Consider the following 19,320-nt stretch of genomic DNA (forward strand, 5'->3'; position numbering starts at 1 on the left):
CAGAGCTGAAGATGTTGAGATTCTCATTGGGAGTGACAAAGTTGGACAGGATTAGAAACGAGTACATTAGGAGGGACAGCACATGTGGGACGGCCTGGAGACAAAGGGAGATCGAGACGGTTTGGACACGTACAGAAGAGAGATCCAGGAGATATTGGGAAGAGAATGCTGGAGATGCCAGGTGGAAGGAAACAAGGAAGACCTAAGATGAGGTTTATGGATGTGGTGAAGGACGACATGAGGACGGCTGGTGTGACAGGAGACGGAGGGACGGAGTGGCGACCCCTAACGGGAACAGCCGAAAGAAGATGATGATTAGTGAAATGGTAATAGTAATAATTAAATGAAAAGCACTGTGAAAATATCTTCCTACAATACCAGTAACCTGAACTGCGTTCAAATTAGCAAACAAAGGCAAACGCTCGCGAACGTTTTCAAACAGTTTGCTTGGAGCTCACCGTGAACGCGTGTGAACACACGGTCTGAGGAGGCAGTTCTCAGCGAACAAACATGGCAGGGGTCGAAATTAAGCATGTACCGACGGACATGGGCGAGTCATTCTCATACTCGGGCAACAATAAAATTATCACTAGTTGTCCGTTGGACAACCGTGTTCGAATGTCTATTTTACCAAGAAAAATTTAGTAGTTGTGATTCCTAACAGAAACAGAACGAAAACTTTATTTTTCCCGTCTTCTCTTTCGTTTGTCCTTGACTTTGGTTCGTTGCGGTAGTTGATGCTTCCATTCGCGAGATGGCGCTACGTGATATGATGATTATTCACACGAGGCGCCACTGTCACGTAGGCTAGAACGAACGACGCGTCTTTTTGGACTGATTTTTAATTCTGATTTGATCAGTTACACTTGACCATGATGACATGATGTTTTCTGACTGTTTACCACGTTTAATAGAAGATACTAGTAGTTATACCGAGTTGTTTTACTGTTCATCAGGATGAAATAAACACCAAACACATATGAGTGTTATAACTTTATTTCTATCAATCAGTAATCAAACAATGGCAAAACAAGTTGAAATATTTTATCGCATACTCTATAAAGCCTAGGTCACAACCGGACGTACGATTTTTTGGCGTTTCCCAAATCGCTGCGTTTTTTTGTTCGTGGAGAAAGACGCACGTTGGCCATAAGTTTGTCTTGCAACCTGAAAAAAATGTAAGCGCCCATAGAGTTTGTTTGACATGACAAAGAACCTCTGCGGCTGGTCTGCGGCCAGTCTACGGCTCGAAAATCAGCACGTCACACGCGCGCCCTCCGTGCGTTTCTTGTGTTTTTTGCACGTACCAGTAGACCGGCCGTAGGAGCACGTACGGCCGGTTGTGACTGAGGCTTAATATACATCCAGATTGCTTTTTATGCAAATTACTTACCCAGTCAACCTGCAAAAAAGTAGGGCATGCGGGCAAGTCAATTTTGGGGGTTGGTTGCCCTGAGGCCAAGTACATTCAAAAGTTAATTTCGACCCCTGCATGGACACTGAACGCAGCGCTGATGAAACATCTTGAACCATAAAACTCAGCACGAGGAGTTCATTTCTAGAAGCAACTGGCCAGGCAAAGAAAAACACATCTATAATCAAAGCTAGGTGTGTGAAAACAAAACATACTTTATTCAGAGCTTTTCAACTCACGGACATTATAAAGAGCCTCGGAGCCTAAGAGCGTGGACACTCGCGTGCACTTTTGGTTTCATGGCCACTATGTCAACATAAATAAAGTAAAATATACTAGTGCATCTCAAAAAATTAGAATACCATGAAAAAGTTCCTTTTTTTCATAATTTAATTCAAAAAGGTAAACTTTCATATATTCTATATTCATTACATGTAAAGTGAAATATTTAAAGCCTTTTTTGTTTTAATTTTGATGATTATGGCTTATAGCTCATGAAAATCAGAAATCCAGTATCTCAAATTATTAGAATATTCCCTAAGATCAATCAAAAAAAGGATTTACAAAACAGAAATGTCCAACTTCTGAAAAGTATATTCATTTATACACTCAATACTTGGTTGGGGCTCCTTTACCATGAATTACTGTATCAATGCGGTGTGGCATGGAGGTGATCAGTCTGTGGCACTGCTGAGGTGTTATTGAAGCCCAGGTTGCTTTGATAGTGGCCTTCAGCATATCTGTATTTTTGGGTCGGGTGTTTCTCATCTTCCTCTTGACAATACCCCATAGATTCTCTATGGGGTTCAGGTCAGGCAAGTTGGCTGACCAATCAAACGCAGTAATATCATGGTCAGCAAACCGTTTGGTAGTAGTTTTGGCACTGTGGGTAGGTGCTAAGTCCTGCTGGAAAAGGAAATCAGCATCTCCAAAAAGCTCGCCAGCAGATGGAAGCATGAAGTGCTCTAAAATCTCCTGGTAGATGGCTGTGTTGACTTTGGACTTGATAAAATACAGTGGACCAACACCAGCAGATGACCTGGCACCCCAAATCATCACAGACTGTGGAAACTTCACACTGGGCTTCAAACACCTTGGATTCTGTGCCTCTCCACTCTTCCTCCAGACTCTAGAACCGTGATTTCCAAATTAAATGCAAAATGTACTTTCATCTGAAAAGAGGACTTTGGACCACTGAGCAACAGTCCATTTCTTTCTCTCCTTAGCCCAGATAAGACACTTCTGACATTGTCTCTGGCTCAGGAGGAGCTTGATATTAGGAATGCGAAAGTTGTATCCCCTTTCTTGAAGATGTCTGTTCGTGATGGGTCTTGATACACTGACACCAGCCTCAGTCCACTCCTTGTGAAGTTCTTGAATCAACTTTTCTTGACAATCCTCTCAAGACTGCAGCCATCCCTGTTGCTTGTGCACCTTTTCCAGCCACCCTTTTCAGCAATGACCTTTTGTGGCTTACCCTCCTTGTGGAGGGCATCAGTGATCATCTTCTGGACAACAGTCAGTCAGCAGTCTTCCCCATGATTGTGGTTGTGTGTACTGAACTAGACTGAGAGATACACTGTGTTCATACTGTTTTACTCAAACTCGAAATGAAATATTCTAATATTTTGAAATGTTTTTTTTTATGTATTTGTACTGTATGCCATACTGATTAAAATTAAAATAGAAAAATGCTTGAGACATTCTAGTTTATGTGTAATGAGTCTATAATATATAACATTTTCACTTTCTTAAATAACCGATGGAAAATATTGAACTTTTTCACAATATTATAATTTTTTTGAGATGCACTAGTAATGTTCTGTGATGCTTCTGCTTGATTAATACTGTCACTTACTCATTTGAGTATCGGTACCAAAACAAACGTATTCATCGTCAGACTGAAAACAAAGGCTTCGACGCATTCCTGTTGCGAACGCTTTGACTCAAGAAACGAATATCCAGGTACTGGACGATCAAATGAATAAATCTAGTGCAGGATTGGTGCAGGACCTGTTCTCTCGTTCCCCGTCTCTCTGTGAATGTAAACAGAGATTGTGTATGAAGTGTACGGACTGTGTATAAAGTCAATAGTGAACACTGATGTCTTTTATAAACCGGATTAGTCTTGGATAGTTTATCACACGGCACTGTTTGGACATTTTAAGTCCTCTTGACTTTAACGATGTGCGTCTCATTTTTGAGCATTAAACGCTCCTGGAGTTTTCAACCCGAGAAGACAGAATGCATGCAAATCACATTCTCGGGGTGAACTGGTGAAAAAGAAACGTGCATGCACGCGCACGCACGTCTGCTCTGGATCATATCAGAGCTAAAGAATCGTAAATTTCACTCATTACTGTGACAGTGAAAGCTCTGTGGAAGGAAAGTTTACAGAGCGAGTGCACACTGATAGTGTCCCACAGCAGCACTGAGATAAGAGTGAGCCAGAAAAACGTCTCCACTCCAGCACAAAAATGCACTCCAACCCATCGAGGGCCCACGAACAAAGACGAGGGCTCGGTCCCAAACCGCACACTGCTGTACTAAGGGCTACGTTAAATTAGCGTGCAGTTTGAGAGACAGCCTTTTTTTTTTTTTTTTTAAATATTCTGAATTATTGTTGAAGTGCGCCAATAATTCTGCACTAGGTGACTGACATCATAAATATCCAGCATTGTTTGCTCGCCTAAGATAAAGTCTACTGCATTTGAAAGGTTACCTAAGAACAGCAATCTTCTAAAGGACCCTTATTTCAGAGCAATGTGACGGAGCCTCAGAGAATGCCATCCCATAATTCCGTTCACGAGATGATGGTGAACATTTATGGGATCAATTTTGTGCCAAAATGTTCATACAATACTTTTGAAATATCAAACAAAAACGACAAATCAAAATACAAAAAAAAAAAGTCAATTTTTTTAGACTGGCAAACAAATTATTCGTGTAATCGTGCAAAATATCAGTCTATTACTCTTCAGAAACCTTTTACTTTTGTTCCGCGTCTTTCTCAGTTTTGTTTGACGTAATTTATTTTGGTTGCGATTCCAGCTTTCTCATTTGCGCTCCCTGACTTTTTGCTTGCAGTTTTGGCACAAACTTCACGTGTGGGTGGGCTGTCCAGGAACGCATTCCCATTGGCTAACTTGTGTTTGACTGACAGCTACGCTCAGCCATTCCCCCGGAAGCTGTTGCGGCCATTCCCTACTCGGATTCTGGCGGACTGTTTGACGAGTGACCGATCCATTGACGGTAAACAAGGATCAAGTGGACTTCAGTGGCGACTATGAAATTGAGTTTACGCTTTGTTGAATTAATTCAGTATCATAGTCGCCACTGAAGTCCACTCCATCCTTGTTTACCGTCAATGGATTGGTCACTCGTCAAACAGTCCGCCAGAATCCGAGTAGGAAATGGCCGCAACAGCCTCCGGGGGAATGGCTGAGCGTAGCTGTCAGTCAAACACAAGTTAGCCAATGGGAATGCATGCCTGGACAGCCCACCCACACGTGAAGTTTGTGCCAAAACTGCAAGCAAAAAGTCAGGGAGCGCAAACGAGAAAGCTGGAATCGCAACCAAAATAAATTACGTCAAACAAAACTGAGAAAGACGTGGAACAAAAATAAAAGGTTTCTGAAGAGTAATAGACTGAGATTTTGCACGATTACACGAATAATTTGTTTGCCAGTCTAAAAAAATTGACTTTTTTTTTTGTATTTTGATTTGTCGTTTTTGTTTGATATTTCAAAAGTATTGTATGAACATTTTGGCACAAAATTGATTCCATAAACATTCAAGTGTTTTAAAAAAAAAATGGACAGAACGGACATTTGATTAAAGAACAAGTACACAGACCAGACTTGGTGGTCGATGTCATAGCAAACAGGCCCTGTCCTAAACGGCACACTAGTGCACTAAAGAATACGACAAAATAAATAGTACAATATATCTGTCAATAACAGTGTCTCTCTGAAACCTGGATCATGAAAGTTTTACGTGTTGGTAATACTGAACTCCCTTCTTAGTCTGGTCAGAATGTGTGTGTGTGTGTGTGTGTGTGTGTGTGTGTGTGTGTGTGTGTGTGATCCTGAGTGACAGAAAAACAAGAGCCGCCCCCTGAGTGTGTGTGAATAGGGATAGTCTGCAGGCCATGCCCTCCAGTCAGAGAGATTGAACACGCAGCATCACACACACACACACAGAGTGTGAAAGAGAAACACTTACTGTTAGTGCTGGCTTCGGGGAAAGTGGCTCTTTGTCCATTCCAGCTTTTGTTGTCCATGTGTGGCTGATGAGCGAGGGGATAACCCACACACACACACACACACACACACACACACACACACGAGTGAGCAAGACAGGAAAAGCACTTTTCAAGCATGTCACACAGGTTAATCTTCACTAGGAAGGGATGGAGGGAATTGAGACATCACGACTAAATCCTACACAGTCGAGTATAATGGAGTAACACACACACACACACACTCTGTAGTGCCAACTGGACTGTAAGTACGTTCTAGAATCCCTGGCCTAAGATTCTTGTCTTCCTAACTATGACTCTCGACCCCTCACTGCAAAAGGTTCGAAAATTCCCAATACAAAGATCCTAGAAAGTTATTTTTTATATATTATTTTCTATCCACATTCACTGGATATGAGCAACCGTGCGCTCTGATTGGCTACTCTACTACTAGGCTATCAGCTCATACACTACTGTTCAAAAGTTTGGGGTCACCCAGACAATTTTGTGTTTTCCATGAAAAGTCACACTTTTATTTCCCACCATAAGTTGTAAAATGAATAGAAAATATAGTCAAGACATTTTTCTGGCCGTTTTGAGCATTTAATTGACCCCACAAATGTGATGCTCCAGAAACTCAATCTGCTCAAAGGAAGGTCAGTTTTATAGCTTCTCTAAAGAGCTCAACTGTTTTCAGCTGTGCTAACATGATTGTACAAGGGTTTTCTAATCCTCCATTAGCCTTCTGAGGCAATGAGCAAACACATTGTACCATTAGAACACTGGAGTGAGAGTTGCTGGAAATGGGCCTCTATACACCTATGGAGATATTGCACCAAAAACCAGACATTTGCAGCTAGAATAGTCATTTACCACATTAGCAATGTATAGAGTGGATTTCTGATTAGTTTAAAGTGATCTTCATTGAAAAGAACAGTGCTTTTCTTTCAAAAATAAGGACATTTCAAAGTGACCCCAAACTTTTGAACGGTAGTGTATACCGAGTGTGTGTGTGTGTGTGTGTGGGGGGGGGGGGGGGGGGGGGGGGGGGATGGCGGAGTGTGTCACTGAACTAACCGAGGACGAAATAAAAACTACTCGAAAACAAAACTCCAAAAATACACAAAAAAAGCAACATAATATGGAATAAAAGTATTTAGATGCTAAGAAGATATCTTTATTTTTCAAGAATTATCATCACAGCATTTTTTCCACAAATTGCTCCTGTCATTTTGCTGGTTTGTTCATATTCTAAGTGGAAATTATTTTGTTGGACATTTTGTATAAAGTTTTTATTTCTCGAATTTGGGGAAAAACAACAACAATAATAATAATAATAATAATAATAATAATCTGTTTGTTTTTTTTTTAAATCCAGTGAACGTGGATTGAATAAACCAGTTATTCCACTCAATCTCGTCGTACACGGCTTATAGCCGACTCGGTGCTACGCGCCTCATCGGCTATCAGCTCATGTACGACTCGATTTCATGGAATAACTGTTAAATATATATCTATTATATACCTATTTCGCTTGTATTCATACTTGTATTATAATTGATTTGTTATTTATTCATCTATGAGTTTATTTAATTATTTTGTGCATGTGAACATATGCAAATGGAACACACACATCATAAATATTCAAGTTATTTATTCTAACTACTGGCACAGTGCATTTCTACACTCTACACTCGCCAGCGCGTTCTCGCCTCCTCGTTATAGCTCTACACTCCTGAGTGCGACGGCTTCTAGACGCCACTGCCGACGCCCTCGACTCTGATGTCAACGTCAGGGTTCTAGACTGTAGATCAGATTCTAGACTCCTGCAGTTCTCTTGAAAATGTAATGTCACAGTGTGTGTGTTTTAGTCTCACCGTGGGCTACACCCCAGAACTGCACACTACCATACTAAATAGTGTGCTAAAATAGTGCACGGTCTGAAGTACACACTTGTTGACAAAATGACTCGCCGACACACAAGCCAGGAGTTTAACACAAATAAATAACCAACTAACAACCGGCTGCGTCCCAAACTGCATCACATCCTGTACTCAAGTGTTCATCAAAATCTGGCCCGGAGTGCCTGTATTTTGACGTACTATTGAGTTTGCTAGGATTCTTGGACAGGATGTATCCTGTGAAAGTGTGTGTGTGTGTTCCAGCCTCTCCACTACTCTGTGTGTGTGTAGCACTCTTTGGTTATGTCATCTTGTTGCTGAGCTTTAGAACGGAACAGGAGTTGATGGAAACACACAGCTATTAACATCTGGATGGAAGTGTGTGTGTGTCCTGACCTTCTCCTGTGTGTTCTGAATAGGCGTGGAGGCTCTGTATCCCAGATGGAGCAGCATCGCCTCTGCAGCTGCACGTTTAGCGACTTTTTTATTCGACCCTGTTCCTGAGGTCACTTCATCACCCACCTTCACCTGTTCTCACACACACACATTCAGAAAATGATTAAAGACCCTAAATATTTTTAAAACGCACAAAGTATTTTATGAACAAATAAACTCATGAAAGCGGATGAATTTTGCTACTGAATCGGTTTTCCTGTACTTGGCCTGCTTCCATGAGCTTTGTGCTTGTGTATCGCCTCTCGTGCTTTCGGAGAGATTTCATCATTGTGTAAATACTGTATACATGCCTTGAGGTCTGGGAAAACCTATCGGATGTGAACGCGGATGAAGTTTATCGAACAGCCCCCCAAAAAATTAAATAAATAAATAAATTAAATAAATAATCGGGTTTTGACAAAAAGAGGAGTTTGCTTGGGTCCCTTGGTGCTGTCAGTCTGCAGAGTTCATGTTATACAAGAAACCAGTTTAATAAACAAAATAAATAAAAAAGTCTGCCCTTTAATGGTACTTGAACTCACTTGGCTAAGTGCCAAAACAATATACAGGTAGTCGTCGACTTACGACCTATGCAACTTACGACCGATCGACTTTACGACCGTCTGGTTATGACTGGCAAGTGTTTCCCAGCTGAGCTAGCTGAGCGTACGACAGTTTCCGCCCCAGCTCCTGGCCCCACCCAGCATCCAGCCTCTCGCCGCGTACAACAGTTTCCGCCCCAGCTCCTGGCCCCGCCCAGCATCCAGCCTCTCGCCGCGTACAACAGTTTCCGCCCCAGCTCCTGGTTTGTGAAACGAGCAAATGCTCCCGCCAGCCCGAGCGCTGCAACAGCTGATGACGTACACGACCCACAGCCAAGCACCAGTGATGCCAGCGGTCACTAAATTTTGTATTTATGTTTTACATTTGTATGTTTCAAACTAAAATGTTTTCTATTTTTCACACCTGTATTTTGTATTTTTTGTTTTGCACATATTAAACGAATTGTACTGTACGCAGTGTAGTATGCAGTGTTTGACTTAAACCAAATAATGAGCCAAGGTAATGAAATAAGAAAATGTTGATAAAATAAGACTTTAAGATGATTACAATATCATTACACATCACAATATACTTACGTTCATTTAACATAGGCCGACTTACGACCAGATCGGTTTACGACCGGTCAGTCGTAACTTAACGCAGTCGTAAGTCGACGACTACCTGTATAATGAATTCTAATCTATTTAAAAATGTTCAGCCTTTTTTGGAAAGTAAAACGAATGATTATTACAGATGTGTACATTTTTACTCACACCTTCTATCTCAATGTTTTCTTTTATTTTTATTAATTAAAAGTCGCTTCATGTCTGAAAGTAATGATGGATGTCGTTTCTCTTTACTTAGTTGAGCGCTTCTTGGCATAACATGGATTACTACAGTTGTGGAATAGGGCTGTTTACTGTATGTTTATTCTTTGATCTCAAACGCATTTAGAAAGCAAGACACTCTGCTAATTAACTTTTGACGAGGCACCTGTTAATTGAAAAGCATTCCAGGTAACCAGTCCATCAGGTATCAACCTCATGAAGCTGGTTAAGATAATAACAATAGTGCGCTGAAGAATCTAAAATATGAAGCATGGTTTGTTTTGTTTTTTAAACACCTTTTGTTTACAACATCACTTCAGCAACTTGCAGCTCAGGGTGAGATATATATATATATATATATATATATATATATATATATATATATATATATATATATAAAAAACTGGGTCTGTCCCAGAAACTGGGTACTGTGGGGGTCCCCTACTAAATATACTCACAGTCAATAAACTATACGGTTTTGAATGGTGATGTTGGTTTTAATTTGAAATAAAACGTTGAAAGAAATAATACAGATAAAACTAAATCTTTGATGTGAATATTCAGAATTTGGCAAAAATTCTGCAAATTTGTGGAAAAATGGCGGCTTGATCTGGGACATGATAAATGGTTGACTACATCGCATTCCCTTAAAAAGGTTGTAGTCCACTGAAAAGTCTACAGTTATCACTAATTGTATTTTAAGTTGTAACTTTATACACCTAAGGATTGGTGCGCTCACAGAATAATCATAACCGTAATAAAACATCATGCAAAATATTTGATCACCGTTGTAACTCCATTTTCCGCAAACCCAAAACCAATACGATCGTGTGTTTTGATCGAAACGGAAAGCCTCAGGGTCAAGGTCACGACCTCACCAAAAGTAATAACTTAAAATCACTACGCCGTATAAAAATGTAGTTATAAATCTGCGATTTTGTTTTTTAAAACGAAAGCTGAAAGTGAGGTATAGAATATGGTTCTTACAGAATATGTTACGATGGTAGCTGGGCTTGTATGAATTTCTGAGCTATAAAATGAGTTGTGGTCTATTTTTTACCGTAGCGTGTTATTTGTGTGTGGGGAAGGACACACATTAACAATTTGCGTGTGTAGAATGGAATTTTCCACTCCAGCAGTTAGAAGTTGATCGTGCTTCCATTTGCGGTCTTTCTGTTACGCGGGTGATCTGTTCGGACGTTATCGCTGAAAAGGTGAGTTTTGACAGTTTTATTTTGTTTGTCTTGCAGTATAAGGCAATAGAATGTTTCTTTTTCATCTTACTTTCATATTTCGTAGTGTTTGCATATTTTTGGCCAATATTTTGCTACCATGGTCAATTTAGATCGAACTTTTGATAGAATCTTCGGCCAGTCATTTTGCCCCGCCCCCGCCTCGCGCTCCGTCCGGTGCGGTAGTGATGTCCCGTTGCTCGCGCGCCGCAGCAGAGACCCGCACGACCTTCAGCCGGTACAGTCGCTGTTCTTTTACCACCGCCGTTATTCTCATCTTTCCGGTGTGTTCTTGATTTTTCCATTGTGTCCTATTTCGCCATATCAAATACCCAAACTGTATCATATTATTCATATTTAAGTGAATAATCAATTCAGTCATCATAACTTGGCATTTTTAACCCAAGCAATCAAAAAGAAGAAATTTATTCAATATTTTCACTGATCTGTGAAGGAGGGGCTTTAATTCTTCATGATGGAGTTATTTTATATGGAAATCAATTTTACAAAAGCATTTGAATTGTAATCAAAAAAATGTTCCACAGTGGAGGCCAGATAAAGCAAGATACTATCTTTATTCTTATTAAACACGACAAAAGAAACATTGAGTGTTAGGTAACATAATTTCCCAAATGAGAGACCAGTTTCTGAGACGGACCCACATACAGTAGCAGCTCATTTCAAGCGCTGGAGATGATCTTTATATGAAACAGGACGATGGGCTGGTTTGAGTATTTCAGAAACTGCTGTTCTCAAATAGTAACTAAAATCATCACGCTTTACAACCGTGGTCAGCAGCAAAGCATCTCAGGACGCACAAAACATCAAACCTTGAGGTGAAAGGGCTACAACGGCAGAAGCCCATATCAGGTTCCACTCCTGTCAGCCAAGAACAGGAAGTTGAGGCTATCATGGGTACAGACTCACCCAAACTGGACAGCTCCAGTTTGTCTCATGATAGCCTCAGATTCTTGTTCTTAGCTGACAGGAGTGGAACCTGATATGGGCTTCTGCCGTTGTAGCCCTTTCACCTCAAGGTTTGATGTTTTGTGCATCCTGAGATGCTTTTCTGCTGACCACGGTTGTAAAGTGTGATGATCTGACACTACGTTCACACTGCAAGGCTTAATGCTCAATTCCGATTTTTTTGTGAGGTCGTTCACATTAACAAATATATGCGACTTGTATGTGATCCTCAGTATGAACGAAAAGCGACCTAAAAGTGTTCCGCATGCGCATTGCAGGACACGACGACGTCACACGCAGTGAGCATGGCCAGTGTTTACGGAAGTAACCTAAAGTTTCCTGTGTATGACAGTAGCCAGCATGGAGTACCTGGCGATGATGCAGTTGTTGTTGCGACGGAGCCAGAACATGCACAATAGCCTGATGTTAAGGAGGAGGTTGAGAAGGAAGAGGGCAAGGGTTTTGTTGTTGTAACTTTTTTTTGAGAGACCCGCCGCCTACTTCAGCGCAGAATAGTGACGTTTGTGGCTTGTTGATGACGTGTAAGTCGGATGAATGCGACCTGGCGGTTCAGACTGAAGTCGCATATGAAAAGATCGGATAGGAATCGGAATTAGGACCACATATCCAAACGGCCTGGGTCGGATTTGAAAAAATCGGATCTGTGTCGTTCATATTGTCAATAAAAGATCGGATACAGGTCACATATGGGCGAAAAAATCGGATTTGAGTCACTTCAGCCTGCAGTGTGAACGTAGTGCGAGTTACGCGCACATCACTTTAGGCAGTCTATAAGCTCATCCAATTTGCACTACTGTTTATAATTGCAATAGCCACACCCAGAGACTTTTATCTGTCAGGTGCCTGTGTCACTTTATTGTTCTGATGTCAATATCAGGGTACGGAAGCCGAGAGAGGCCCTTCATATCATCCTTTTTTTTATTCACCTTGTTATCCCGAGATAACGACATAATTAATTCAGGATCTCGAGAAAACAACACAACTAATTCGAGATCTCGAGAAAACAAAATTATTTCATGATCTCGAGTAAACAGCTGAGAAATGGTTCATTCAGGTGCGCCAAGAGACTTGTGATATGCTGACTTTGGGGCTATTTCTCATTCTGTATAGACGCAACTTTAGTCATTAGAATGTCTGGAATAATCGATCACCTAATAAGGCAATATTCTCCCTGTGTCAACCCCTGATCAAAATATTGCCTTATTAGGTGATCGATTATTCCAGACATTCTAATGACTAAAGTTGCGTCTATACAGAATGAGAAATAGCCCCAAAGTCGCATATCACAAGTCTCTTGGCGCACCTGAATGAACCATTTCTCAGCTGTTTACTCGAGATCACGAAATAATTGTTTTGTTTTCTCGAGATCTCGAATTAGTTGTGTTGTTTTCTCGAGATCCTGAGTTAATTATGTCGTTATCTCAGAATAACGGTTTTGTTTTCTCGAGATCTCGAATTAGTTGTGTTGTTTTCTCGAGATCCTGAATTAATTATGTCGTTATCTCAGAATAATGGTTTTGTTTTCTCGAGATCTCGAATTAGTTGTGTTGTTTTCTCGAGATCCTGAATTAATTAATGTCGTTATCTCGGGATAACAAGGTGAATAAAAAAAGATTATATGAAGGGGCTCTCTCGGCTTCCGTATCAGGGACTTTTTATATTTATTTTATTTTTATATTCGTAATAATCTTTACAATTAGTGTGTATTAGTCCTATATTTTACGCTTAGTGTTTATTTAATGTTTATTGCTGCATCATGGGTTTGACAGTAACGCAATTTCAATCTTCTGCATGTCCTGTACATATTGCAGTATTGACAAAGTAGACTCGGACTTCCTCGCAGCTCAACCCAGTCTGACCATTTTCTTCTGCCTTCTCTTATTAGCAAGGTCCTTTCACACACAGGACTGTAGCTCGCTCTGTGTTTTTTGTTTTTCACACCATTCTGTGTAAACTCCCCGGAGTATCGCAAATACTCAAACCAGTTCCATCAGGTATCAACCACCATGCCGCAGTTAAAGTCACAGAGATCGCACTTTTCTTCATTCTGATGTTTGGTGTGAACATTAACTCAAGCTCTTGACCTGTAATCTGTAGGATTATTTTCACGACGCTGCTGCGACGCCATCGGCTGATGAAATAACTGCAAGAACGTGCGGGTGCTCCTAATAAAGTGGACGGTGAGTGAATATCGAGAAATGCCTCGAATATTTTACACTGACGTCACCGACGTATGAGATGACGAAAAGGTTCCGAAGCCTACGTTTTTCTCATGTCAAGATTGAATGTGTTATTTCAAGTACAGTGGGGCAAAAAAGTATTTAGTCAGCCACCAATTGTGCAAGTTCTCCCACTTAAAAAGATGAGAGAGGCCTGTAATTTTCATCATAGGTACACTTCAACTATGAGAGACAGAATGGGGGGAAAGAATCCAGGAAATCACATTGTAGGATTTTTAATGAATTAATTGGTAAATTCCTCGGTAAAATAAGTATTTGGTCACCTACAAAAAAGCAAGATTTCTGGCTCTCACAGACCTGTAACTTCTTCTTTAAGAGGCTCCTCTGTCCTCCACTCGTTACCTGTATTAATGGCACCTGTTTGAACTCGTTATCAGTATAAAAGACACCTGTCCACAACCTCAAACAGTCACACTCCAAACTCCACTATGGCCAAGACCAAAGAGCTGTCAAAGGACACCAGAAACACAATTGTAGACCTGCACCAGGCTGGGAAGACTGAATCTGCAATAGGTAAGCAGCTTGGTGTGAAGAAATCAACTGTGGGAGCAATTATTAGAAAATGGAAGACATACAAGACCACTGATAATCTCCCTCGATCTGGGGCTCCACGCAAGATCTCACCCCGTGAGATCAAAATGATCACAAGAACGGTGAGCAAAAATCCCAGAACCACACGGGGGGACCTAGTGAATGACCTGCAGAGAGCTGGGACCAAAGTAACAAAGGCTACCATCAGTAACACGCTACGCCACCAGGGACTCAAATCCTGCAGTGCCAGACGTGTCCCCCTGCTTAAGCCACTACATGTCCAGGCCCGTCTGAAGTTTGCTAGAGAGCATTTGGATGATCCAGAAGAGGATTGGGAGAATGTCAGATGGTCAGATGAAACCAAAATAGAACTTTTTGGTAAAAACTCAACTTGTCGTGTTTGGAGGAGAAAGAATGCTGAGTTGCGTCCAAAGAACACCATACCTACTGTGAAGCATGGGGGTGGAAACATCATGCTTTGGGGCTGTTTTTCTGCAAAGGGACCAGGACGACTGATCCGTGTAAAGGAAAGAATGAATGGGGCCATGTATCGTGAGATTTTGAGTGAAAACCTCCTTCCATCAGCAAGGGCATTGAAGATGAAATGTGGCTGGGTCTTTCAGCATGACAATGATCCCAAACACACCGCCTGGGCAACGAAGGAGTGGCTTCGTAAGAAGCATTTCAAGGTCCTGGAGTGGCCTAGCCAGTCTCCAGATCTCAACCCCATAGAAAATCTTTGGAGGGAGTTGAAAGTCCGTGTTGCCCAGCGACAGCCCCAAAACATCACTGCTCTAGAGGAGATCTGCATGGAGGAATGGGCCAAAATACCAGCAACGGTGTGTGAAAACCTTGTGACGACTTACAGAAAACGTTTGACCTCTGTCATTGCCAACAAAGGGTATATAACAAAGTATTAAGATGAACTTTTGTTATTGACCAAATACTTATTTTCCACCATAATTTGCAAATAAATTCTTTAAAAATCCTACAATGTGATTTCCTGGATTCTTTCCCCCCATTCTGTCTCTCATAGTTGAGGTATACCTCTGATGAAAATTACAGGCCTCTCTCATCTTTTTAAGTGGGAGAACTTGCACAATTGGTGACTGACTAAATACTTTTTTGCCCCACTGTATTTATGCGCTAGTAAGAAAAAAAATAAATCACGATCTCCTAGTAGAGTAAAACCATTTAAAAACGTTTAATAATTAAGCAGACCTCATTTTTGTATATTGTGTTTTATGCTAATATCACCAGCACTAGAAATATTAAATATGAAATTGCCTTTATTGAGGATAATTTTATGCTGGGTTTGATCACATTTCTATCTTTTTTAAGTCAAACACTGTCGGATGTTTACAATAGCACGTCTGGTATCAGAACCGTTTTCATATTTTATAGTTTTCTGTATAAATTTTGTGGTATCTGATACTCCGAATACGATGGTTAGTGGTGGCTCTGAGAAAGTTCTGTAAATTCCTCCCAATCATTCATGTCTCAACAAAGCAGTAAAAACTGTTGAGTCCTGGAAATCCCTCTCATCACACATCCTGGATTTTACACAGCACAGGAACTGAAACATAAATATAAATATAATATAATCTGCTAAGGCATGCAGCCTTTTTTCGTTTTTATTTCCTTCAATTTCCCTTGTTTGCTGCTCCCTTCTTGCGATAAAATAAAAACCACTGATTAAAATTAAAAAAAAGAAAGTCTAGCGAATCCTCTAGCACAGACTTTCCCTTTTTTTTTATAAAGAGTGTAAAAGAGTAAGATATCTGGAAATAACTGAATTAAATAATTATGTTAAGTATAGTGCGCTCAGCGTGGGACTTTAAAGTGCATATCACGGGTAAATTCAGGAGCAAGATCAATGTAATTCTCTTATTTTATATTAAACTTTGGTCAAATATGTCATATTTTGCATTCTCTGCAATTTTTTTACCTTGCGCAATACCAGAAAAATTCAGTTAAAATCAAGCCATTTGAGGCGAATTGGTCCGCCTCTGAAAAAACTTGGCATTTGGGTTTCCCGGGAAACACTGATTTTCGTGACGTCGCGTGCGGGACGCCTCCCTCTGAATCCTACGCCAGCGCTGGTTTGTTTATGAGAAAATGACCTGGTGGTTTTCTGCAAATTTCTTCAACGTTATCGCGTAATTATTAAAATGGTTAACAGATGTATCGCAGGAGGGTGGAGCAACACCAATCATAATGGCAGGCTTTCATCTAAACGGGGGAACAGGGGCGCTGCGCCCTCTTACTCTCGGCGTGCGCCCCCTTACCGACTCCGTGAAAACATCCCAGCAACACTACGTGACAATGTGTCTGATCATCAAATACGTTATAATTGCTCCAAAAATATTCCAATCATAGTAGATACACTGCCAGACGGTGCAAAAACAATCCGAATTGGCGTTTTCCAGACTGAGGCGCCATGTTGTTTAGTTGTTTACTTGTCGCGGCTGCTCTCGCGAGATTTGACATGGGTTACATACAAGGTCAGCTGACTTGTAGAGCGGGATTTCTCGAGACTGAATGACCTTTCACCCACCGGCACGGGAGCTTTTGACAGAAGTAGTTCGCGAGTTGTTTTTGTTAACACTTGGGCATTTAAAGATGTCATCCTGCAGCACGAAGCGGAAGAAAGCCAAAGACTGTCCAGGGCAGAAGAAGATGACTTCTTTCTTTTTCAATGTTGACAGACAATTTGTTACAATTTCCCTCTCAGATAGCCTCAGAATGTCCCATTGGAGCATTTTTCAAAGGCTTTGCACGGCGGGGGGGGGACAACCGGCACCATCCCCCCCCCGCTTCGCTCCCTCGCCATGGTGAGCGCCCTCATACTAAATTTTTCTAGAAAAAACCCTGATAATGGGATTAGCACTCATCGTTTCCCAAAAGACTGGACAATGAGAGAGAAATGGGAGCGCTTGGTCTACACAGGCTGTGCACTGAAACCGCAAGTAACGTCACGAATCTGGCTCCAGACTCCCTTGGGATTTTTCCAGAAGCGTTTTGTGATTTTATTTTATTTTTTTCTGCTGTAGACAGATGGCCTTGTGCAAAATTACCCTTCTGGATGAGTGTGTAAAGGGACATACTTTCATATTAAAAAAAAAAAAAAAAAAAAAAAAAACACAGAATAGGTCCAGGATATGCACTTTAAACTGTTTTAGAGTATTCTGAGCATTAACAGATGGGATATGAAAATATGCCATGTTGAATATCTGTAGTTATATTCGCACATCTAGTTTTCCTTCCCAGGCCAGGTAGAGTGTTTTTTTTAATCCAGAAACAACAGAACACCACCCTGTAGCGAAATAAGCAAAAATAAATCAGATAAACCTAGACGTCTAATAAAACTAAGTGAAGGGCCTACAGAGGGAATGGAACACAACCAAAAACACAAACAGGACATATCGCTGCCAAAATCAAAACCGTGCACGAACGATACCGCAGTTAAAACCAGGAATATTTCATTGGTCATTCCTCAGTGATCTGTTCCTTTAAATAAATGTTTTTTTCTTAAAAACGCAACTGAATAAAAGCTAAAAAGCGCAAAAAATTGGAATATGGCTCCCATCTGATATGACTATGCCGTGTGTGTGTGAGAGAGAGAGTGCGAGAATAGAACCTGCATGATGAATTCACGGCGGCGTGGCAGGCCTCTCTCGGACAGTAGTGTGTACTCGGGTTCTTTCTCTCGTTTCGCCTGCTGGATCTGAGCGAGTCGGCTGATGGGGTTCATGCCCTGACCATACTCCGGGCCCGCCTGTGAGATCACACACACACACACACACACACGTGAGAGTCTGCAGGTGAGAATCCTTCCTCAACATCATTACTGCTTATACTGACACGGCTAATGCTAACACTTTTAAATCCTACAAAGTGAACTACCCAAGTGCCCTCGGTCCTGGCTAGCTTTTAGTGGAAAGTGAGTTCAGTTCAGTCTGTTAAATTTGTACGTTTATCTGTCCATCTATTTGTCTACCAGTAGGCGTATCAGACGCTCGCTGGCCGTGCTGTGAAAACTGTGCATGCAGACGCTCATCTTACGCTACGTTCACACTGCAAGGCTTAATGCTCAATTCCGATTTTTTTGTGAAATCCGATTTTTTTGTGAGGTCGTTCACATTAACAAATATATGCGACTTGTATGTGATCCTCAGTATGAACGAAAAGCGACCTAAAAGTGTTCCGCATGCGCATTGCAGGACACGACGACGTCACACGCAGTGAGCATGGCCAGTGTTTACGGAAGTAACCTAAAGTTTCCTGTGTATGACAGTAGCCAGCATGGAGTATCTGGCGATGATGCAGTTGTTGTTGCGACGGAGCCAGAACATGCACAATAGCCTGATGTTAAGGAGGAGGTTGAGAAGGAAGAGGGCAAGGGTTTGGGCTCAGGCGTTCTGTGGGGTAGTGACTGCAACCTCCGTTCAAAGGAACGTGTGGGTGCGGAGTCGCATTGATGTCATGCGCCATGTTGTTGTAACTTTTTTTGAGAGACCCGCCGCCTACTTAAGCGCAGAATAGTGACGTTTGTGGCTTGCTGATGACGTGTAAGTCGGATGAATGCGACCTGGCAGTTCAGACTGAAGTCGCATATGAAAAGAGCGGATAGGAATCGGAATTAGGACCACATATCCAAACGGCCTGGGTCGGATTTGAAAAAAATCAGATCTGTGTCGTTCATATTGTCAATAAAAGATCGGATACAGGTCACATATGGGTGAAAAGATCGGATTTGAGTCACTTCAGCCTGCAGTGTGAATGTAGTGTAAGTTTCCAAATCTGTCATTGCTTAACTCTTGAATATTTTCTATCATGAATATGATCATTAAAAGGCGTATAATCGCTGCTTTCCAAAGAAATGTATCTGGTTAAGATCTGTTCAGTACTTTGGGAGTAACGGCAGGTTGAATTTGGTACAACAGAATTCACTCTCTGCTCGCAGGATG

At 41.3% G+C, this 19,320-nt stretch overlaps 1 protein-coding gene across 6 annotated transcripts in view; it reads right to left on the reverse strand.

Moving 5' to 3' along the window:
* stau2 (staufen double-stranded RNA binding protein 2) overlaps positions 1-19,320 on the reverse strand; it is a 258,022-nt gene that overhangs the window by 119,052 nt on the left and 119,650 nt on the right. For 4 of the 6 annotated variants that reach the window (XM_060899950.1, XM_060899946.1, XM_060899945.1 and 1 more), the window contains exons 9-11: positions 17,991-18,128; positions 7,952-8,083; positions 5,639-5,702 (exon numbers count right to left, since the gene is read on the reverse strand). In XM_060899950.1, coding sequence (XP_060755933.1) covers positions 5,639-5,702; positions 7,952-8,083; positions 17,991-18,128 — 334 coding nt within the window. The remainder of the gene's footprint in view (positions 1-5,638; positions 5,703-7,951; positions 8,084-17,990; positions 18,129-19,320) is intronic. The other 2 variants (XM_060899949.1, XM_060899948.1) reach the window with 2 other exon arrangements.

This window comes from Neoarius graeffei, chromosome 19 (genome assembly GCF_027579695.1).
Source record: "Neoarius graeffei isolate fNeoGra1 chromosome 19, fNeoGra1.pri, whole genome shotgun sequence".
In the NCBI taxonomy this organism is placed as follows: domain Eukaryota; kingdom Metazoa; phylum Chordata; class Actinopteri; order Siluriformes; family Ariidae; genus Neoarius; species Neoarius graeffei.